General features: G+C 39.4%; 1 protein-coding gene across 3 annotated transcripts in view; it reads left to right on the forward strand.

Moving 5' to 3' along the window:
- Smg1 (SMG1 nonsense mediated mRNA decay associated PI3K related kinase) overlaps positions 1-23,991 on the forward strand; it is a 103,765-nt gene that overhangs the window by 68,235 nt on the left and 11,539 nt on the right. For 2 of the 3 annotated variants that reach the window (XM_041665966.1, XM_041665965.1), the window contains 21 exons: positions 264-425; positions 1,021-1,238; positions 1,469-1,623; positions 3,790-4,012; positions 6,524-6,770; positions 7,167-7,396; positions 8,264-8,512; positions 9,294-9,432; positions 9,525-9,634; positions 9,759-9,977; positions 10,437-10,627; positions 11,471-11,643; positions 11,759-12,038; positions 13,793-14,065; positions 14,225-14,459; positions 15,670-15,896; positions 18,822-18,972; positions 19,059-19,248; positions 19,408-19,877; positions 21,661-21,795; positions 23,701-23,853. In XM_041665966.1, the coding sequence (XP_041521900.1) occupies positions 264-425; positions 1,021-1,238; positions 1,469-1,623; positions 3,790-4,012; positions 6,524-6,770; positions 7,167-7,396; positions 8,264-8,512; positions 9,294-9,432; positions 9,525-9,634; positions 9,759-9,977; positions 10,437-10,627; positions 11,471-11,643; positions 11,759-12,038; positions 13,793-14,065; positions 14,225-14,459; positions 15,670-15,896; positions 18,822-18,972; positions 19,059-19,248; positions 19,408-19,877; positions 21,661-21,795; positions 23,701-23,853 (4,430 nt within the window). Of the gene's footprint in view, positions 1-263; positions 426-1,020; positions 1,239-1,468; positions 1,624-3,789; positions 4,013-6,523; positions 6,771-7,166; positions 7,397-8,263; positions 8,513-9,293; positions 9,433-9,524; positions 9,635-9,758; positions 9,978-10,436; positions 10,628-11,470; positions 11,644-11,758; positions 12,039-13,792; positions 14,066-14,224; positions 14,460-15,669; positions 15,897-18,821; positions 18,973-19,058; positions 19,249-19,407; positions 19,878-21,660; positions 21,796-23,700; positions 23,854-23,991 lie in introns of those variants that run through there. The other variant, XM_041665967.1, reaches the window with a different exon arrangement.

Genomic DNA, 23,991 nt, shown 5'->3' on the forward strand with positions numbered 1-23,991 from the left:
GGAGAATTTAGTCACAGTCACCTCATCTACCTTCTTTGAGACATATGTTGAGCATATCATTCAATATTATATTGCTCTGGACTGTGATTACAGTTCTACCCTAAGCAGACTTGCAATCAAAAATGATTTTGTATGGGTCTTGTTACCACGGGGAGAACTTTGGCTTCCTTAATATCTGTGCTGATGCTGACATACATCAGGTTTTATCCTTTTGCATTCCCAAAGTTCATAGGTTTTAATCACTTTATCATTTTCTCCTGAAGGAATTATTCCACAGCTTTTCTCACGCTTAAACCACCCTGAAGTATATGTGCGCCAGAGTATTTGTAACCTCCTTTGCCGTGTGGCCCAAGATTCCCCACATCTCATACTGTATCCTGCAATAGTAGGAACCATATCACTTAGCAGTGAATCCCAGGCTTCAGGTATGCAACATTAAAATACTTTTATTTATTTAAGATAGAGTCTCACTGTTTCACCCTAGTGGCCTGTTACTCAATGTAGAACAGACTGGTATTGCACCACAGAGTGCTTGTGTTAAAGACGTGCACTCCCTTGCCTAGCTAAAATATTGCTGCTTAATTTTACTAGAAAATTTTAAGTCTCTTTGGGTGATGTCTTCTTAAGTTGAGACCATGTTTTTTGTTTTTTTTTGTTTTTTTTTTTTTGGTAGTGGTTCTGACTTACTGAAGAAGTAACTAATGTGTGTCTATAATACATGTTTTGCATGTTATTGTTACTCTTTACAATATACCAGGAACTTGGCATAGAGCTGTTTAAAGTAAACATTAGACCCCACTCTACACTCTGCCTGGGGAGGGTTTCTTGTTTGCTTTCCATCTTCCTCCAGCTTTCCCCTGTTAGTTTATAGTATTTATAAACATACGTGAAAAGCTCAGCTTGTGAAAGTGCGGAACACCATAATCTTTAGCATCATGCACTGCCCTGTGACTGTGAATTATGTTATTCTTGTTTTCCATACCAAGTGTGTGTATGTATCCCTGTTGCATTCCACTGTAGGAAATAAGTTTTCCTCTGCGATCCCTACTTTACTTGGAAATATTCAAGGAGAAGAACTGCTGGTTTCTGAATGTGAAGGAGGAAGTCCTCCTGCATCTCAGGATAGCAACAAAGATGAACCTAAAAGTGGTTTAAATGAAGACCAGGCCATGATGCAGGATTGCTACAGCAAAATTGTAGATAAACTGTCCTCTGCCAACCCAACGATGGTTTTACAGGTATTAAAAACCAATTTGTTTTAAAGTAGTATTCATTGCAACCTCCTCCCCAAACCCTAAAGTTAATATCTCAGGGGAATCATATCAGAGAACCAAAGCTTTACGAATAATCAGAATTTGTCTCACTAATCTATGTTGATATGTTTCTGAGGAGTTTTCTATGAGATATGCATTACCCGTGTCTGATTTGATGCTGCCTTGTGAGCCATATGGATGTGTTGTGTCTGCAGGTTCAGATGCTTGTGGCAGAGCTACGTAGGGTCACTGTGCTCTGGGATGAGCTCTGGCTGGGAGTTTTGTTACAGCAGCACATGTATGTCCTGAGACGCATTCAGCAGCTGGAGGATGAGGTGAAGAGAGTCCAGAACAACAACACCTTGCGCAAGTATGTCTTCACTCCTTCACTACTTCTGCCTTTTAGACTCACTTGTTTTATGTGTGTGAGTGTTTGCCTGCAGATATATATGTGTACCACGCGTTTGCCTGGTGCCTACCCAAGTCAGGAGAGAGCATTAGATCCCCTGAAACTAGAGTTAAGGATGGTTGTGAGCTGCCGTGTAGGTGCTGGGAACTGAATCTGGATTCTCTATAAGAGCAGACAGTGTTCTTACTGCTGGACAGTGCTCTTACTGCTAAGCCATCTTTTCAATTGCTTTCTTTACTTTTTTTCTTTATAATGTGTTAATCAGCACAACCAAATTCATAGTCTTAACCATTTTTAACTGTTCAGTTAAGTGGCATTACAGTATGCATTCATAGTACCGTGCTTTCATCACCACTACCTTCTGCTAGAATCATTCCCAATTCCAGAAAGGCTCTGTATGTACTCAGTAATAAACTCTGTTTGCCCCAACTTTCCTCCTCATTACCTCTAGTTCTTACTTCTTGCTTTGTGAACTCTCCTGCTTTAGGTGTCTCATGAGTGGAATCGGTGTATTTGTCCTTTTGTAACTTTCATTTAGCGCCATGTTTTCAGGGTTTACCTTGCTATGGCATGCATGGGTCTGTTACATGGTTAGTGAATAATACCACATTGTATAGATAGATTCTCCAGATTAGAACATTTTATCATTTATGTATATGTGTATGCTGTGCATATGTAGGAAAGAAGACAATTTATGGGAGTTGGGTGTTCTCTTTTACCAGTAGGTCTCGGAGATCAAACTTTGGGTTTTCAAGTTTAGCAGCAAATACCCTTAAACTACTGAGCCATTGTGTTAGCCCTTGTGAACCAGGTTTTACTGTTTGCTGTTTGATTCATCTTTTAGTAGAGATTTGGGTTTGGTTTAGCTGTGTGAGCAATGTGCAGTATCTGTCTGCCCTTGCTTTGGATTATTTTGTATGTAATGCTGTCGATTTGATGTCCAATGCTATTATCTTGTTAAGCCTAGGAGTCTTTTCCGCAATGATTGTGCCATTTTATGTTATAACTTTAATGAGGATCCTGGTTTTCTCCTATTGTTGCCAACATTTAATTTTATGTATGTTTAATGCATGGTGTGTGCATGCATGCCATGGCCTTTCTGTAGAGGTCAGAGGGTGTTAGGCCTCCTTTGCACCTTATTTAAGGCAGAACCTCTACTTCTCTACTTTTTGTTTTGTCTTCTGCTGTATGTACGAGACTACTTGACTCATGAGCTTCTGGGGATTCTCTTTTCTTTACCTTGCATATCCCTGTCATGTGTTATGATTACAGCACTCCCATCACATCATCTGGCTTTTACATGACTTCTGAGGATTCTAATTCAACTCTGCATGCTTGTGCGGCAAATTTTTACCACCTGAGCCATTCACTCAGTTAACATTTAGCACTTTCTTGGGAGTTTTGTTCATAATCCTCATGTAGTTTCAATTTTTATTTTTTTTAATAACATATAATGTGTAGCTTCTTTTTCTGTCATTGATCAACGGATATCCTTGCAGAATGTTGAATTAAGTTGTTTTGTTGTTGAGATGTGGGAGTTTTTAGAAAAACATTCTGGTTGTTGAAGCTTTTTTTTTTGAGGCAGGGTTTCTCTGTAGATTTGGAGCCTATCCTGGAACTTGCTCTGTAGACCAGTCTGGCCTCGAACTCAGAGTTCTGTCTCTCCCTCCTGAGTACTGGGATTAAAGATGTGCGCCAACACCACCTGGCTAGAAAAAATTCCTGGGAGTTCCTTGTTAGATACTTGATTTGCAAGCGTGTGTCATCACTTTGAATTGTCAGTTTAGTCTAAGTGGTGCCATATTTAAGGAATCACTGTTAAATCTAGTGTAAGAAACCCTTTTCCCGTCAGGAGTTTGATAGTCTTCACGTCTGCATCGGGTGTCTTGTTGATTTTGCATATTTTCTTTTTTAAAAATGATTGAGATTAGGGTCTAGATCCTATTCTCCAACATAATTGAAAAGCAAAGCTTATTTTTTTCTATTTTTGGTTTCTTACAGTGTTACATGAAAGTTATTTGCCTGTTTTTTTGATACTATTTACTCAATGCTAGATGCATTTAAATGTCTCATGTATATAGAAAACTTTAATAAATAAAGTTTTTGAATGTGAATGTCTTTGGTTAGAGAAGAGAAAATTGCCATCATGCGAGAGAAGCATACAGCGTTGATGAAGCCTATTGTGTTTGCTTTGGAGCATGTTCGGAGCATCACTGCTGCTCCAGCAGAGACACCTCATGAAAAGTGGTTTCAGGATAACTATGGTGATGCCATTGACAGCGCCCTTGAAAAACTGAAGACCCCATCAAATCCTGCCAAGCCTGGAAGCAGCTGGATTCCATTTAAAGAGGTACAGAGTAGTTGCAAAAGCACTGTTAATGTGGAACGTTTCCCATGAGACACACCATAGAACACGAGAAAAGATTTTATTTATGCCCTCACCATAGAACATGAAAAAAGGTTTTATAAGCCTACTGAAGGTATCTTGTGATTATTTGCTGGTAAGTACAATAGAGAAAATTACTCATTTCGAGAATTTAGTGACTGGAAGGCAGGGAGGGTGGCAAATACTATGCCCATATACTAGGTATTTACTGTAAGTCTAGCTGTTTCTAACCCTAGGAGATTAGAAATTTGAATTTTTATGACTGTAGTTTTTAAGGGGAGAAGTAGGTATTTCTAATACTTTTTAGGTTCAGCATCATTAATCTGAAATGCTCCAAAATCCAAAGCTTTTGGAGTAGTGTTCATATTTTTCATTTAGTGAGGTACAGTAAGATTAATATTGATATCCTAAAATCTGAAGAATTCAGAAGCCTGAAACACCCCGAGTGATAAAATGGATTTAATATTTATTTGACCTTTTTTCTAACCAATATAACAATTCAATTTGCTGATTGGAATTATTTGTAGATTTAGATATTTGAGAATCCTTGTCTTGCTCTACTTAGTTCTGTTTTACTTATGATCTTTCCCTTCATAGCAGTGACACTGGCAGTCACGAGAGCTCCTTTTTTATCTATCATACTTTTCTTGCTTTTCCTTGTTCCTCATTTCTCTGACACTTTTGGTTTTAATTGGTTTCTTTGCTGAGCTTTACTGCCACGAAAAACACAAGACACAAATACACAGCTTCAGTAAATGAAAACTGCTAACTCACTAGGAGTGGTGGTGCATACTTTTGATCTCAGCCCTTGGGGGGCAGAGGCAGGTGGATCTCTTAAATTTGAGACCAGCCTGCTTTACATAGTATGTTCCAAGATAGCCAGAACTAGGTAGAAAGAGCCTGTCTCAAAAACCATACATAAGGGCTAGAGAGATTGCTCAGCGGTTAAGAACATTGCCTGCCCTTCCAAAGGTCCTGAGTTCAATTCCCAGCAACCACATGGTGGCTTACAACCTTCTGTAATGAGGTCTGGTGCCCTCTTCTGGCCGTCAGGCATACATGCAGACAGAATATCGTATACATAATAAATAAATAAATACTTTTAAAAAATACATAAAAAGAAAACTTCTAAGTCTTGAGGAAATCTCCCAAAGTACTGGACAAGAAAACTAGCACAGACTATGGTGTTTCTGAGGTATATTCAGCTTGTTTATTAGGTGGGACCAGTTGTCCATAGTTCAATGCCAGTTTCTTTCTTTTTTAAATTTTTAAAATTGATTTTATTGAACTATACATTTTTCTCTGCTTTCCTAATAAATTTTGATTTACACACACACACACGTATATATATAAATAAAATCAGTCTTCTGCCTGCATTACGCTTTGCCAGAAGAGGGCACCAGATCTCATTATAGATGGTTTTGAGCCACCATGTGGTTGCTGGGAATTGAACTCAGAACCTCTGAAAGAGCAGCCAGTGCTCTTAACCTCTGAGCCATCTCTCTAGCTGTTGTTTTTGTTAGAAAAGCTAAAAACCTGGAGGAGATACAGTACCTTTAAAGTTGATGTGTATGAGATAAATTACTGAGAAACAAATTTTTAAGGTGGTAGCTGTTTTTTTTTTTTTTTTTTTTTTTGTTTTTGTGGCTGTCAAATCTCAGGGCCCTTGTATGCTAGGTGAGCACTCTACATTTCTCAATCTCCAGACTTTCCATCCATGTTCCATATTTAACTAAACAATAGTCTGTTTATGTGCCAGTTTATCTGTTATTGTCTGGATTAAGGGGAGATTGTTATTTCTTTTAATTTTATAACGAAAAGTTATTGAAGATTGCTCTTTAAGTTTATATGTTATTAGTTTGTTGATTCAGGTATACATTAGCTACAAACAGGAGTAGGGGTAGAGTTATGTTTGATACTTTATTCCCTGGGGATAGATCTGTGCATGATACATTGATTTTTCCCTTTGGTTATTTGCAATACTTTTCCTGGGTCTTTTCGTATTTCAAAGGGTCAGAGCCCTAAACTGTTACTTCTGTTAAATTGTCTGTTTGGTTTGGTAGAGTGTCTTAAAAATTGGCTTCATGATTGAGCTGTATTGTTCTTATAACTCTGTGTCAGTGACTTTGCAGGTGGTGTCCCAAGGCCATATCTGCCTTTGTGCTATAACAAGAACTTATTGATTTCTTTTGATGTTGCTGAGGCATAACTCATAGCACCATAGTGACCCTCTGTGGGAATTTCTTTCCATCTCCCTGAGGTCTCTACTTGGCAGAAAGGGGACGGTATCTTAAGGTAGTGCTCTCATACAACATATTAGCACAGTACTCCCTGCTTTGAGTGTGGTCCACATTTCTAGGGTCAAACATAGGAACTAGACAGCAGGTGTTTATGGGGTGTTTTGTTTTGCTTTTATGCCAAATGCAATGTGTTGTACCAGAATGCAGACCTTGTTTTTCCACCTTATGAACATAGATAATGCTGAGTTTGCAGCAGAGAGCGCAGAAACGTGCAAGCTACATCCTGCGTCTTGATGAGATCAGCCCTTGGTTGGCTGCCATGACTAACACTGAAATTGCACTTCCTGGTGAAGTCTCAGCCAGAGACACTGTGACAATTCACAGTGTGGGAGGAACCATCACCATCTTACCAACTAAAACGAAGCCCAAGAAACTCCTCTTTCTCGGCTCAGATGGGAAGAGCTATCCTTACCTTTTCAAAGGTAGAGTTAGAACTAAGTCATGTTTTTAAGACAAACATATGATTGTTAACGGTGTATGTATGTGTATGCCTGTGTGTGTCCATGTGAGTTGGCATGCACATTTAAGACAAGCCTGTTGTAGATGAAATTCTGTATTATGTCTTCTGTAATTTTGAATGGCATTTAGTTGCATGTCACAATATTTCGCCCTCTGCACCTTGATTATGAATTTATATAAGCAGACCAACTATGTACAACTTAGTGTGAATAACTAATGCTAATACCACTGAATAGAGTTTGTTGATGTTTATAGGTCTGCCTTACTTGTTTATTATTCTTAACTGAAAATGCAGGCAGTGGTATATTCCCAGACCTGTTTGTTACCCATCCTGGTAATTTTGGTTTTGTTTTTTATAGGATTGGAGGATTTACATCTGGATGAGAGAATCATGCAGTTCTTATCTATTGTAAATACTATGTTTGCTACAATTAATCGGCAGGAAACACCCCGTTTCCATGCACGACACTATTCTGTAACACCACTGGGAACAAGATCAGGACTGATCCAGTGGGTGGATGGAGCCACGCCATTGTTCGGTCTTTACAAACGATGGCAACAGCGAGAAGCTGCCTTACAAGCACAAAAGGTTGGGTAAATTTCAAGTGCACCTGTATTCTTACTGGAGTATGTATGAACAAGTATGTGTCAGGGCATTCTCAGGTGACTATGTAAAGTCAAGCATATTTGCATGCTTATAATGGTTTATCAAGTTGTGGTGAGATATTCCTTATTGGGCAGTAAAGTTTAAAGATATGTAGTTGCTAATTGCTCAGAAATTTGATATTTCAGATTTTAAACGCTCTTATGAGCTTTTAAATTAAATTAATAGATAATAGAAAACTTTGAAACCCCTATTACTTCCAGTATTTAAATAAGAAAGTTTTGACATGGACCTACTTGATCACTACAGTGTCCTATTTTGTACCTGTGAATTTTATCATTTGATTCAGACTGTGTATCTGGGCAGTTTATATGATGCTAAGCAGCAAAACTGAATGGGGTCCCAGGTTAGCCAAAGCCACTGTGCAGGCAGCCGATAAGAGCTGTTGGAGCTGGAAGGGGTCATGCTTGCTTTTTTTCATTTTTATTGTTGTGTTTGGGCATCTAATTCCATGGCCCCAAGATTGCCAAACCCATTTGTATCTTTAGCCTGGGAAGTTGAGTTTTAAAGTAAGCACAGACCTGTAATACAGTTAATGAAGTGTAAGATAAAGTTAGTGGCTAGAGGGACTGTTTTTAAACTTTGGAACTTATTTCTTAATAGCTATGTTTATTTCATACTGAGTTTATCATCAGTGAAGACTGAAAATATGTACTAGTGGATTATGCCTTTATAAATGAATTGTGTTATTAAAAATAGATTGAATTTTAAAATGAACTTTCAAAAAATGCTTTATAATATTTGCTTTTCCTCAAGTAAAATTAATCTTTTCTTTAAAAAAAAAATTTTAAGGCCCAAGATTCCTACCAAACTCCTCAGAATCCCAGCATTGTACCTCGTCCTAGTGAACTTTACTATAGTAAAATTGGCCCTGCTTTGAAAATAGTTGGCCTTAGCCTGGATGTATCAAGGAGGGATTGGCCCCTGCATGTGATGAAGGCAGTGTTGGAGGAGTTAATGGAGGCCACACCCCCAAACCTCCTGGCCAAAGAGCTCTGGTCATCTTGTACCACTCCTGATGAGTGGTGGAGAGTCACACAGGTACGCGGCACTTGGGGTTAGGTGCATCATTGTTACTCTGGCTGTGGGTGATCTGATCCTCTTTGTCAGCTTTTCTGGTTTTTTCTCTTTCTTCCAGACTTTATAGTCGAGTCCTGTATTTGAATGTTACTTGAGAGTTATAAAAGTGTGGCTATGACTGTGAGGGAAGGGTGGAAGGGATGATGGATGAAATTAAAAGGTGAATATTGAAAGCTGAAGTTCTTTATTTTAAAAGAAATGGCGGTTGGGATGAGCATGGTCTCCACCTCTCATTGCCAGAGGCAGGCAGATAATCTGTGTGTTCATGGTCAGCCTGGTCTGCATAGAGAGTTTCAGGCTAACCAGGGCTACGTAGTGAGACCCTGTCTCAAGAAAACAAAGACAAAAAACTGCCACAGCATTCTTGAGGATGGTGATGGAGCTTAGTGGCTAGGAGTGTGGACTGCTTTCAGGGAACCCAAGTTTGGTTCCCATTACCCATGTCAAGAGGTTCACAACTGCCTGTTTGTTACTCCGGCTCTGGGGGATTTGATGTCTTTATATTGGCTTCTCTGGACTGCACTAATGTGCACTTCCACACACAGATGTAATTAAAAATTGAACTAAATCCTTAAAAACAGCAACTTTCTCTCCTGAGCATGCCTCTGAAGTGCTTTGTGGTTATTGTCTTATTTTAGAACGGGGGAGTAGGGTTATGGCATTATACTGATTTTTAGATTATCTAGTGCCTGTTGGAGGAAGATTGGCTCATGATGTTTATCTGTTCCCTTCCCATCTTTAGTCCTATGCAAGATCTACTGCTGTCATGTCTATGGTTGGCTACATAATTGGCCTTGGAGACAGACATCTGGATAATGTCCTCATAGATATGACAACTGGAGAAGTAGTTCACATAGATTACAATGTTTGCTTTGAAAAAGGTAAGATAAAATAGGCTTTTGCATTTATTTGAAGGTCAGTTTTTTTTTTTTTTGATGTTTAGGGCAAAAATATAATGATTTATCTTTTCAAGGTAAAAGCCTTAGAGTTCCTGAGAAAGTGCCTTTTCGAATGACACAAAACATTGAAACAGCACTGGGTGTAACTGGAGTAGAAGGTGTTTTTAGGCTTTCCTGTGAGCAGGTATGCTTTTTCTCTTTTGCCCTGTAGCATAACTGTTTAATGAGCAAAATCCATGGGATGAAGTTTTAAAACATTTTCGTGTGGAAGCCTATATTGAGTTTACTGAAAATATTTCTAAAAATAGGTTCTCCACATCATGCGGAGAGGCCGAGAGACTCTGCTGACGCTCTTGGAGGCTTTTGTGTATGATCCCCTCGTGGACTGGACAGCTGGTGGTGAAGCTGGGTTTGCAGGTGCTGTCTATGGTGGAGGTGGCCAACAGGCTGAGAGCAAGCAGAGCAAGCGAGAGATGGAACGTGAGATTACCCGCAGCCTCTTTTCTTCCAGAGTTGCTGAGATTAAGGTGAAGCCCAGGGATATAATATCACTGTCATTTTCTTTTTTTCTTTTTTTTTTTTAAGCAGTGCAAATGGACGTAAGGGTTGAGTATGTTAGGGCTTCTCTGGGTATAAGGAGTCCACATCATCTCTGTTAGTCTGGTCCTCCCACACAGACACACTTACACTCTTTGGAATTAATGGTATGTTTCACCATCAAACACTTTGTTTCTATTTGAATAATTGAATAGCTTTTCTTCCCTTTCAATAGTTACAGATCTCAGGTTTATTTTCTGTGGCCTGTGAATCTGTTTACTTATTGCTAGCTAATGTACATGTGTTGATTATCTTTGTAAAATGGGGGCATTACCACAAACCCAGTTCTAAGGACTTTAGCTAAAACAAACACACAGGTGTAACAACCTTTACAGTTTATCTAACCTCTGACAGTTCCTAAGTCTTTCTGATCACAACCCTTTTTCCAGGTGAACTGGTTTAAGAATCGGGATGAAATGCTGGTTGTGCTTCCGAAACTAGACAGCAGCTTAGATGAATACCTGAGCCTACAGGAGCAGCTGACAGATGTTGAAAAACTGCAGGGCAAACTGCTGGAGGAAATAGAATTTCTAGAAGGAGCTGAAGGAGTGGACCATCCATCGCGTACACTGCAACACAGGTTTAAAATAATAATTGATTTGTACTTCTCAGTATGTGCTAACAGAATTTTTGTATTCGTTTAAACGCTTGTGCAGTGGCAGTTACTGCATTTGCTTTTTTGAGCTTAACAAAAGCATACAGGAACTAGAGAGATGGCTCAGCAGTTAAGAGCATCGGCTTATCTTACCTAGTACCAGGGTTTGGTTCCCAACACCCCTGTGGTGTTTCACAAGTCTATAAATTGAGTTCTAGATGATCCAGTCCTCTTCTTACTTCCCTGGGCTCTTACACATAAACTTTATGGAGACATACTCACATGAAAATAATAAGTAAATAAATCTTTAAAAAGCATACAGCTAGAGGGATCCCGGTGAATGACCCTCACGTAGCAGATACCCCCAATAGTTGAATATGCAAGTACCTAGCATTGCTACAAGCTCTCAGACTACAAAGATCCAGCAATTTTCTTTCAAGGAATCACAAACTCAGCATATGTGTTAGAGTTTATTTAAAATGTTGTGATCATAGTTGAGGAAATTGCAGTGTTGGAGCAAACTGGAAGAGGAAGGGGACTTTGAACAGGGCCCTGGAGATCCAGAAGGTGCTAGCCTGGCGGCGGTGGCGCACATCTTTAATCCCAACACTTGGGAGGGAGAGAGAGACAAGTGGATCTCTGTGAGTTCAAGGTCAGCCTGGTCTATAGAGCAAGTTCAGGACAGCCAAGGCTACACAGAGTAACCCTGTCTCAGAAACACTCCCTCCCCACAAAGGCACTAACTAGACTTAAGTTTTCAAAAAGTCCAGTTTTTACTAGATAGAAGAAAGAGCTACAAGTGATCTTTGGCTTTGGTTTCCTGATCAGATATTCTGAGCATACTCAACTACAGACCCAGCAAAGAGCTGTTCAGGAAGCAATCCAGGTGAAGCTGAATGAGTTTGAACAGTGGATAACACATTATCAGGCCGCATTCAATAATTTAGAAGCAACCCAGCTTGCAAGTTTGCTACAGGAGATAAGCACACAAATGGACCTTGGTATGTGAGCATGTGGGTTCTGACATTGTATATATTTGAAAGGATGGGATTCTAATCTGTGCTCTCAATGACTACTGACTTGAAATGGTTTCTTTGTGACTATCTTTACTACAAGGGCCCCCAAGCTATGTACCAGCAACAGCCTTTCTACAGAATGCTGGCCAAGCCCACCTCATCAGCCAGTGCGAGCAGCTGGAAGGGGAAGTTGGCGCTCTTCTGCAGCAGAGGCGTTCTGTGCTCCGTGGCTGTCTGGAACAGCTGCATCACTATGCAACTGTCGCTCTGCAGTATCCAAAAGCCATTTTTCAGAAACACCGAATTGAACAGTGGAAGGCCTGGATGGAAGAGCTCATCTGCAACACCACAGTAGAGCGTTGCCAAGAACTCTATAGGAAGTAAGTTGAAGGCATTTTTTTCTCTTCTTTGCACACTGAGGGAAACAAGGTTGTGTTATAGGTTGCTGTCTTAGTTAGGGCATCTTTCTTTTGCTATGATAAAAAATATAACTGGGCTGGAGAGCTGGCTCAGAGGTTAAGAGCACTGAGTATTCTTCCAGAGGTCCTGAGTTCAATTCCCAGCAACCACATGGTGGCTCACAACCATCTGTAATGAGATCTGCTGCCCTCTTCTGGCCTACAGCATGCAAGCAGGGAAAAGTCTATATATAATTAATAAACAAATTTAAAAAAAAGAGTATAACCAACAGCAACTTGAGGAGGAAGTAGTGTATCTTACATCTTATTAGGCCAAAGCAGCTTGTTTTTTAACCAATGGTAATAAAACAAAATCACAGTGTATAGAGGGGAATCTCACAGTAGCCCAGCATCAAAGGAAGAAAGGGTAGGAATTCAAGGCAGTAAACTTGGAGGCAGGGGCTGGTGCAGAGACTGTGGAAGAAGATTGCTTACTGCTTTTTTTGCTCAGCCTGCCTGCATCGATGGGTTGGCACCCATCTTTTGTAGGCTGTGCTCTCCCACATTAATCATTTAGCAGAAAAATGCTCTAAAGACTTTCTTACAGGCTATATAGTAGTCATTTTCTCCTGAGGTTGTTCTTCCCAAATAAGTCTAGGTTTATATCAAGCTGACAGAAACCAACCAGCACAGTTGCATTTTTTTTCCTAAAAAAATGATTAATAGAAGTTGATTTGTTTTTGTTTCCTTTTTTTTTCTTTAAACCCTGCTCTTTGAAACAGTTTGTCCTATGGCAGCCTTCCAAGTAGCTAAGGTTACAGGTTCATGCTAGCACCCCCAGATGGATCGATCGATCGATCGATCTATCTATCTATCTATCTATCTATCTATCTATCTATCTAATCTTCTTTGGTTTTTCGAGACAGGGTTTCCCTGTAGGTTTAGAGCCTATCCTGTAGACCAGGCTGGCCTCGAACTCACAGAGACCCATCTGCCTCTGCCTCTCGAGTGCTGGGATTAAAGGCATTCGCCACCACCACCCGGCTTATTTATTTATTTTTCTTAAGAGGATGCTTATCCATAAAGGCAGACTGACTCTAACTACTAAAGACTTGGATATGATTCAGTGTTGTAAATATGGCATGTGTAAGACTATAGGTTCTATTCCTACAGTACTGCAGAGAGAGATAGAGGGTATTAATGTGAGTTCATTCAGGGTTTCTCTTTTAAGCCACAAACACTGTTTTTCTTAATTAGTATATACAAATGTTAGCATGGCAGGATTATTATTTTTTTTAATTAATTTTTTAATTAATTAATTTATTAAAGATTTCTGTCTCTTCCCCGCCACTGCCTCCCATTTCCCTCCCCCCCCCTCAGCCCGAAAAGCAATCAGGGTTCCCTGTCCTGTGGGAAGTCCAAGGAACCCCCACCTCCATCCAGGTCTAGTAAGTTGAGCATCCAAACTGCCTAGGCTCCCACAAAGCCAGTGCGTGCAGTAGGATCAGAAACCCATTGCATGGCAGGATTATTTAAGGAAGTTACACATCATTGATTGTATTACCCTATAAGCCATCTTACAAAATAGCTTATGTTCTTGAGAGTTTATATGAAATACAATTAATAATTTGTAATTTTTGAGGATAGAATGAAATTTTTCTGTATATTGTATAGTGTGAATGTTATTTACAAGTAGGGGAATATTAATATAAGCAAGCATCTGCTTTGTTTTATAGGTATGAAATACAGTATGCTCCTCAACCACCTCCAACAGTGTGTCAGTTTATTACTGCCACTGAAATGACCCTTCAGCGGTATGCAGCAGACATAAACAGCAGATTGATTAGACAAGTGGAGCGCTTGAAACAAGAAGCTGTCACTGTGCCAGTTTGTGAAGATCAGTTAAAAGAAATTGAGCGTTGCATTAAAGTTTTCCTTCACGAGAATGGAGAAGAAGGGTCTCTGAGTCTAGCAAGTGTCATCATTTCTGCCCTTTGTACTCTTACAAGGTGAGCTAGCATGCTTCATACTAGATCATTGTTTTGTTTTAATCCCAAATTTAGAATACTATTAGTTTTGGCTTGTGTTAGAGTCACTTTGTTTCAGATTTTTAACTCTTCTCTAGTCTATATAACACCTAATCAAATCTTTTTTTATTGCCCACATAGGCGCAACCTTATGATGGAAGGTGCAGCTTCAAGTGCTGGGGAGCAACTGGTTGATCTGACATCCCGGGATGGAGCCTGGTTCCTGGAGGAACTGTGTAGTATGAGTGGAAATGTCACCTGTTTGGTGCAGTTACTGAAGCAGTGCCATCTGGTACCACAGGACTTGGATATTCCCAACCCAGTAGAAGCATCTGAAGCTGTTCATTTAGCCAATGGAGTATACACATCCCTGCAGGTGAACATGTATACATTTTATAAGTTGGGTTAGGAACATAGTTCGATTGGTAGAGTGCTTGCTTAGCCTGCAAGGAACTCTAGGTTTGATCCCTAGAACCACATAACCAAGAGTGGTTGCAAATGCCTATAATCCCAGTATTCAGGAAATAGAGGCAGGAAGATCAGAAAGTTAAGGTCATCCTCAGTTTTGAAATTAGGTCTTAAAATAACAACTTCAACAAACAACCCTGCAGCAGAACAGATCATCAGGAAAGACAAGGCCTGAGTTTTCTAAGTTGAGGTCTTGCTTAAAATTGTGTGCACATAAAGCAGTGATGGGGTGAGGTTTGCAGTTAATTCAGTTGTTGAATATTGCTTAAGTATCCATTTAAAATAAGGATTGGAGCATAGGTCTTTTGTTTTTGTTTTGCTTTTTAATTTTTTGAAACAAGGTTTCTCTGTGTTAACAACCCTGGCTGTCCTGGAACTCACTCTGTAGACTAGGCTGGCCTTGAACTCAGAGATCCGCCTCGTGAGTGCTGGGATTAAAGATGTGTGCCACCACTGTCCGACGAGAGTGTGGCTTTGTATAAATTTTTTGGTTTGTTTTTTGAGATGGGGTCTCATTTCCCTTTTTATATATGCTTTTTTTTTAATTTTTTGAGGTAGGGTTTTCTCTGTGTTAACAACCTGGATGTCCTAGAACTCACTTTGTGACCAGACTAGCCTCAAACTCACAGAGATCCACCTGTTTCTGCCTCCTGAGTGCTGGGATTAAAGACAGGAGCCACTGTAGTTTGGCCAGAGTGTAGGTTTGTATACTTTTTTTTTTTTTTAAGACGGGATCTCATGCAGCTCTGGCTAGCCTGTATTCTCACCATGTAGCCCATGCTGGGCTGGAACTCCTGCCTCTGCCTCCTAATCCCAAGAGCTAAGATTAAAGGTGTGTACCACCACATCCAACCTAACAGTTTTTAGTTTTTGGAGGCAGGGTCTCTCTTTGTAGCCTTGGCTGGTCTGGAATTTACCATGTAGTTTATCTCAGATTTATGGCAACCCTCAAACTTGCAGCAGTCCCTCTGACTCTGCTTCCTGAATGCTAGGATTACAAGTGTGTGCCACAATGCCCTGTATAAGTTGTTTTTAATTTATGGGAGTGCATTATCAAATGTATAACTTATCTAAAATTTGGAGAAACATTAATATATATATATATATTCTCTTTATAGGAATTAAATTCAAATTTCCGGCAAATCATATTCCCAGAAGCACTTAGATGTTTAATGAAGGGGGAATGCACCTTAGAAAGTATGCTACATGAGCTAGACAGTCTCATTGAGCAGACAACTGACGGAGTTCCTCTGCAGACTCTAGTTGAGTCGCTTCAAGCCTACTTACGAAATACAGCCATGGGACTTGAAGAAGAAACCCATGCTCATTATATCGATGTTGCCAGGTAAGCGAGCTAGCCAGCTGGCAGATCAGCAGCGGTGACACATGCCTGTAATACCAGGGCCTTGAAGACTAAGGCAAGGACGTGGCCAGTTTGAGTCATCCTGTCAGAGAAAAAGAGAGGTGGTAGGAATTAGGAGGCAGCCAGGTAATGAGATTCTGAGCTCTAACCTAATTAAATTTACTTTCAATTTTTAGGACAAATCTGATTACTGATACATGGTCATGCCTTTAAAAAAAAATCCATTACTTCATAATAATTACAGATTCATTTGAGATTGTCTGCAGTCACGTGCAAGTTCATCTCTTGTCTGACCTTACTTGCATGTTTATTGCTTATAGTACAAGAGCAGTGTCATGAAATGGGCAGTGGGAAAGTCACGGAACATGCTTGTATTTCGCTAATAACACGTACTCATTTTAGTGTCTGTTCCCTTTAGTAGCTTTATACAGGTCTTTGTTGTGCACACCACTATCCTTTTGTTGCTCTAGCTACATGTATATGCATAAAGTTCAGTGCATGTATTGGGTTGTTTTATTTTTTCTATTTGTGTGTCTGGGGGTTGGGGTGCTCTGGTGCACATGCGGAAGTCGGAAGGCATATTTATAGAGTCAGTTCTCTGCTTCCACTTTTACATGGGTTCTGGAGCCTAACTTAGGTTGTTGGGCTTGTTTGACAAGTACCTTTAGCCCGTGAGCTCTTTTGCCAGCTCTCAATGTGAGTTTTTTTTTAAGCCATTGAAGCATCTGAGGTGAACTTGACTGATGAAATGGGTACCCCACATCAGACAAAGTTTTAATTTAGTTCATATTTATGTTTGGAAGATTAAACATTGTATGCTTTTCTATAATGGGTTCTTTGGAACCCATTAAGGTTACATAGCTCTCCAGATCTACATTGTTGTTGTGACTGAGCCCTATGCCCCCTTGTTAGTCTAGAGATTTAGGATCTCTTTCTTTGGCATTCTGACATTGAATTCACTGCAGAAAATATAAGTGGGTGAGGGGCATGGAGGGACAGAAATAATGCCTACTTGATTTCCTTACATGGGAATTGCAAATTCCTTACATGGCAAAGGAAGGAGTGAAGATTTTTTTTTTTTCCCCTCATGTGTGATGTCTGCATCTGCTCATTCTGGTTTACATTCTTTCCCTTGTTTAATTTTTATTATGTATGGGGAGGTTCTCTTGCCACTGTAGGTCAGAGGAACTACTTTGTCAGTTGCATGTCTCTACCTTTTTTGGGTTCTGTGGAATGTACTCAGGTCGTTGGGCTTTGATAACCTGATAGGATCTGCCTTTATCTAGCCATTCTAACAGCCTCCCCTTTAGTTATTTTGAAGTATTTTTCCCCTATGATTTTTTTCTTAAATAATACAGGAAATACAAAATATGAACATATCTTTCAACAAAAATGTAGGAACAATTCCTTCATGTCAGTGCTGCATTTAGAAATTCTCTTTTTTCCCCTGTTACTTTTTAGCTGTAGCTTCATAAGAGTATAATAACGTAGACAGTACCAGCTAAAAGTTGTTTAAAATATTCACATAATAGCAGTATCATCATTTTAAGCAATGGTTAAAAATTTGACTTAAGGGCTGGAGAGATGGCTCAGCGGTTAAGAGCATTGCCTGCTCTTCCAGAGGTCCTGAGTTCAATTCCCAGCAACCACATGGTGGCTCACAACCATCTGTAATGAGATCTGGTGCCCTCTTCTGGCCTTCAAGCATACACACAGAAAGAATATTGCATACACAATAAATAAATATTTAAAAAAAAGAAAGAAAGAATGAAAATCAAAAAAAAGAGAAAAGAAAAAAGAAATAAATCTTTAAAAAAAAATTTGACTTAAGCTGGGTAGTGGTGGCGCACGTCTTTAATCGCAGCATTCTGGAAGCAGAGACGGGCAGACCTCTGAGTTCAAGGCCAACCTGGTCTATAGAGTGATTTCTAGGACAGGCTCCCGTCTCGCTTTCCCTCTGTCTCCTCCCCCCCCCCAAAAAAGTTGGCTTAAATTGGCATATCTTGTTTTTAAAAATATTTATTTATTATGTACACAGTGTTCAACCTCCATGCCAGAAGATGGCACCAGATCTCATTACAGATGGTTGTGAGCCACCATGTGGTTGCTGGGCATTGAACTCAGGACCTCTGAAAGAGCAGTCAGTGCTCTTAACCTCTGAGCCATCTCTCCAGCCCCTCGGCATATCTTTTACTGAATTTCAGATCTCACTTTATTTGCTGTGTGTTTGGGTGTGTGAATGCAAGTACATGTGCCCATGTCTGTACATGTAGAAGCTAGAGGTTGATGTCAAGTGTCTTGCTGTATTGTTCTGCTTTTCTTTTCTTTATTATTATTATTTTTTTTTAAATTGTAAGAGTCACTGATTGGCTGTACTTGCAGGATCCCCCTGTCTTGTCCTCCCATTGCTGGGTTCATAGTCATGTAACACCATGCCTTGCTGTTTATGAAAGTTGTCATCTGCCATGCTCAAAATTTTTTTTAAGTTTTGAAATGTGCATAATTCAAAACTGCATATTCCAAGTGGCAGGTATTTCCATTACTGTCTAAAGTTAGTTCCAATTGCCTGGCTATGACACCATTGCACCTGACAATTTCTATAGGTCTATACTTTAGAATTAGGTTATTCTTGACAGTCTTATATATTAATGTAGTATTTTTTAAGGTATCACTCACACTTTTGTAAAATTTAGGTCACATAAGTAGTTATTACATATTATTAAAACTGAATTGAAGTCATGGATTTTATAATGCAGTTGGCACTAAATACTATTTTCTCATAGCAGTTCCCATATTGCTAGCCTCTGTAGATTTTGCACAGCACCTCTGAGACTTACAGGCTTTTGTGTTGCCCCAAACAAATTCTCCTTCAGGTGAGGTTTTTAATACCCTTTTCTTTTTCTCTAGAATGCTGCATGCTCAGTATGGTGAATTAATTCAACCAAGAAATGGTTCAGTTGATGAAACACCAAAAATGTCAGCTGGCCAGATGCTTTTGGTAGCATTTGATGGCATGTTTGCTCAAGTTGAAACTGCTTTTGGCTTATTAGTTGAAAAGGTAAACATTAACTTGGTTTTATGAAAGGTGTTAAGTGCAGTAGTCATTTACAGGAAAGTGAACATTCCTTCTTTCTTTTTGCATAGTTAAACAAGATGGAAATTCCTGTAGCTTGGAGGAAGATTGATATTATCCGGGAAGCCAGGAGTACCCAAGTCAATTTTTTTGATGATGATAATCACCGTCAGGTGCTAGAAGAGATTTTCTTTTTAAAAAGACTACAGACGATAAAGGAGTTCTTCAGGCTCTGTGGTACCTTTTCTAAAACGTTGTCAGGTAATATTAGCATACTGGGTTAGGCTGTGTTAGCACTTTTGAAGGGATTGTGATGGATCAGGCTTGTTTTATTTGCACACATGTGAATTCTCAGTGCTTCAGATAAGCAGTTTAATCTTAACATTCAGGATCTGTTTTAAGATGATTTTTGTTTTTTAGGATCAAGTTCACTTGAAGATCAAAATACAGTTAACGGACCTGTGCAGATTGTCAATGTGAAAACTCTCTTTAGAAACTCTTGCTTCAGTGAAGACCAAATGGCCAAGCCTATCAAGGCCTTTACAGCTGACTTTGTAAGGCAGCTCTTGATTGGACTTCCAAACCAAGCCCTTGGGCTCACACTGTGTAGCTTTATCAGTGCCCTAGGTGTAGATATCATCGCTCAGGTGGAGGCAAAGGACTTTGGTGCTGAAAGCAAAGTTTCTGTAGATGATCTGTGTAAGAAAGCTGTAGAGCACAACATCCAGGTAGGGAAGTTCTCACAGTTGGTAATGAACAGGGCTACCGTGTTAGCTAGCTCCTATGATACAGCCTGGAAGAAGCATGACCTGGTGCGCAGACTGGAAACCAGCATTTCTTCCTGTAAAACAAGCTTACAGCGGGTGCAGCTGCACATCGCCATGTTCCAGGTGAGCAGTTTGCTGTTTAGTGTGGTTTTCTTTATACACAGTGTATGCCAGTGTAAAAAAATGTATATAAACTGCCTCAACTGTGCCAAACCAAAGTGAATACTTTCAGGATTATTTTTGTGTTTGCAGTTAATGTATTGAGTAACAATGAGTATTGATCATGAATATAATTTGTAACAGTTGTATTTATTCATGATATAGGTCGATCTTCATCCTGTATTATTGGATTATGATTAAATTTATCTCTAAATAGGTTTTACGATGCTTTCAAATACAATATATAGCTTTGGATCTAAGTAAATCTGCCTTTATTTTGAAAACTGCTTATAGATACTTATTTTCTCATGTTAGCACAGGCTTTGGGATAACAGATTAGGTTCTAACCAAACCTAGTTCTGATATCCTACCTATAGATAGAGGGGTGCTATCCCTTGTGGAAGATGACTTGTGAGAGTTAGGCAACTATCTGTGAAGATGGTATGCACAGTGTGACTGAGGGATGGCTTCCTTATTTATTCTTTGATAAATATAGGCTTTGACAATATCAATAGCATCAAAAAAGTTAAAGGCATTGGAACATGTTAGTTTTTGGAATCAGTTTTGGCATAAGCAGTGGTTATTTTGTTTCACTTTGGTCAGTGAAACTGTCTTTCTTCTATTGGTGGTTTTATTTTCACTAGCTATTTTCTTACTTTATATTAGTTGTGTATTAATAGTCCTGTTTCTCACACATTGTGGGTGGGTGGGTGGGGTAATGCTTTATGAATTACAAAAATGTTTTATGCTTTGAAATAATGTACATTTTGGATGTTATTACCTTAAAACTTATCAGTGCTGAGATTGGGAATGTTAGTTGGCAATGCATGTACAAAGTCCAGTACTACATAAACTGGATTTGGTGGTACACACTTGTTTGGGCAGGAGGATCAGAAGTTGAAGTTCATCCTTGGCTATGTAGCAAGTTTGGGGCCAGCCTTAGCTATATGAGACCTTGTCTAAAATCATAGTAATAATAATAAAAAACAAATGCCCAAAATTTTAAATTGACAGTTAACGTTAAGGGAAACTTGTTAGGAATCCTCTTCATTTTTAAATTTGGGCACACTTAAACTATAAGCATAATGTATAACTATTAGATTATCATCTGCTATTTGGTGCTAGGAATCAAATCCAAGGCCTTACACATTGTTAGATGCATCACTAAACTATACCCCCAGCTCCTGTATTAGTTGTAGCCCAAATGACTGTCAGAACATTAAAAAAGAAAAATGGTTTGATAGTGTGAAGAGTTCTTTTTCTGTCTAGTCTCCTTGCTAGACAATCCTACCAGACCCAAAACTAATTTCACTGCATCCTCTTACCTAGAGATTGACACATACATCATAAAGACAAAGTATACTTTTTTAAAGTTATTTTGTTTTTAAATGTAGCTCAAGCTGTCCTGAAACTTGTTATCCTCCTGTCTCAGTCTTGGCAAGTGCTGGGATTACAGGTTTATGCCACTAGATCTGGAAAGGTCAGTTGTCTTTGGGCATGCCTACCTAATATAAGACTTACCAGCTGTCTTAAGAATTCCTGTTTGAATGTATTAGTGATCTCTGAGGTTTACTAGCCATTCTCATGTCAGGGAACTTCTCAGTTGGATGTGACACTTTCACTGACTAATGGTCCCTTCACTGCCACTCAATTTTCTGTCTTCTCCCAGTCTTACCTCATGCTACCCTTCGCTTATTTATCTGAGGTTTTGTTCTACTAGTACTACATTCCCTTTTTCTTTAAATAGTGGCAACACGAAGACCTCCTTATCAATAGACCACAAGCCATATCAGTCACTCCACCTCGGTCTGCAATCCTGACCAGCATGAAGAAGAAACTGCATGCTCTCAGTCAGATTGAGACTTCGATTGGGACTGCTCAGGTGAGTTTGACTGTCTTGCTATTAGCACATTCTGATTTGCCAAGTAACTAACTAGTGACGTTGATTGTATCTGTGTCTGTCTGTGTCTGTCTTTGACTTCTAAACCAAGGGAGTATAACATAATCCCGTTTCACTTTCATTTTAATTTTTTAAGTTTTTTTTTTGTTTTTTGTTTTTAGTGAAAATGAAGAGCTTTTCATAGAATATATTTTGGCCAGTTTCCCCTCCCTCATCTCCTCCAAAGCCTCCACCTCCCACTCTTTTAACACCATACCTTCTTTCTCTCATAAGAGAACAAATAGATAATTTTTTTCCCCTCTTACTCTCCAAGGCCAGGGACTCTTACAGTAATGATTTCACTGTTTACTTTGAAACTTGGTTGCTTCTGTAGATAAAGGGTTTAATATGTTCAAGGCAGCAGGCATGTTTCTAAATGATTGTTATTGGTTATATGCTTTCAGCTGTGTTGAAAGCAAACTAGTTAATTTTTTTTTAAATAATGCTGGTCTTGAAGACTTAGGTATATAACTCAGATAGTTGGTGACATTTCTGATTTTATAATTTAATAGTATAATATGAAATGCAATACTAATATAGTATTTTTAATTTTTTTTGTGTGTTTGTTTTTTTGAGATAGGGTTTCTGTATAGCTCTGACTGTCCTGCAACTCTTTCTGTAGATTAGGCTGGCCTCAAACTCAGAGGTCTAGCCGGGCGGTGGTGGCGCACGCCTTTAATCCCAGGACTCGGGAAGCAGAGGCAGGAGGATCTTTGGGAGTTTGAGGCCAGCCTGGTCTACAAGAGCTAGTTCTGGGACAGGCACCAAAGCTACAGAGAAACCCTGTCTCGAAAAACCCAAAAAAAAAAAAAAACCAAAAAACAAACAAACAAACAAACCTCAGAGGTCTGGTGCTGGGATTAGAGGTGTGTGCCACTGACTGGCTGTATTTTAAATTTTTGAGGTGAAACCTTTTGATCTTAGTTCTTTGAAGTTGGCCAGCAGTCTGCCAGTTGAACTTTGAACTATGTCCCCAACCATTTTTTCTCCCTCTCTCCCTCCTTCCCTCCCTCCTTTTTTTAATTCTTAAACTTATTTTTCTTGTGCTAAGAATTGAACATAGGGTCTCATACTTGCTAGACAACAGAGGTTACTCCTCAGTTTCATACATCTCCAGCAATGTTTGGACTTTTTTTTCTCTCCTCATTTTGGCATAGAGGAGACAGGTTCTTACCCTGTAGCCCAGGCTATCCTGGAAACTGTTCGTATTTAATTTTTTAAAAACTTTAAAAAAAAAACGACAGTAATAAACACTGAAAAAAAATCCTAAGAACATGAAAGTGCTATAGGTGTCAAGAAAATAAATTGCTGGGTGGTGGTGGTGCACACCTTTAATCCCAGCACTCAGGAGACAGAGGCAGGCAGATCTGAGTTCAAGGCCAGCCTGGTCTACAAGAGCTAGTTCCATGACAGGCTCCAAAGCTACAGAGAAATCTTGTCTCGGACCCCCCCCCCCAAAAAAAAATACAAGGAAATTAAAAATCTTTTCTTCCCGATAGCTTTGACCCTTAAATATACAAGTAAAATCAGAGTGAATGGGCTGGAAAAATTGTGCAGGGGTTGAGAGCACTGACTGCTCTTCCAGAAGACCCAGGTTCAATTCCCAGCTCACAACTATTACTCCAAAATCTGACACTCTTACATAGACATACATGCAGGCAAAACAACAATGTACATAAAATAAAAAAATAAAGTAAAAAAAAAAGTTAACTTCAAAACAAAGGTGTTTGAGGTGTTTTCTAAATTAAGCATGCCCGCCCTTGCTTCTTCTGACTCTGACTGATCATAAAATGCTTAACATAGAGTGGAGAGTGTGATACGGCTCAGGGATTATGCTGACTTTTACAGGAGAAACTAGCAGCCCTTGAAGCAAGTATTGAGCAGCGGCTGAAGTGGGCAGGTGGTGCCAATCCTGCACTGGCACCAGTACTCCAAGATTTTGAAGCAACAATAGCTGAAAGAAGAAATCTTGTTCTCAAAGAGAGCCAGAGAGCAAACCAGGTACTGCATCCTGAACCTACCGTGATTGTTTTAAGATGATGGAAGCATTAGAATTTTGTGTTTAGGTGGTTTTTGCTATTTCAGATCTAGGAATACTGATGTGTACTACTTAACAGCCTTTGTAAATAATTGGTGTGT

The sequence above is a fragment of the Microtus oregoni genome, unplaced genomic scaffold, assembly GCF_018167655.1.
Source record: "Microtus oregoni isolate MIOR12 unplaced genomic scaffold, Mior012 000016F_ref0000370, whole genome shotgun sequence".
Taxonomy (NCBI): Eukaryota; Metazoa; Chordata; class Mammalia; order Rodentia; family Cricetidae; genus Microtus; species Microtus oregoni.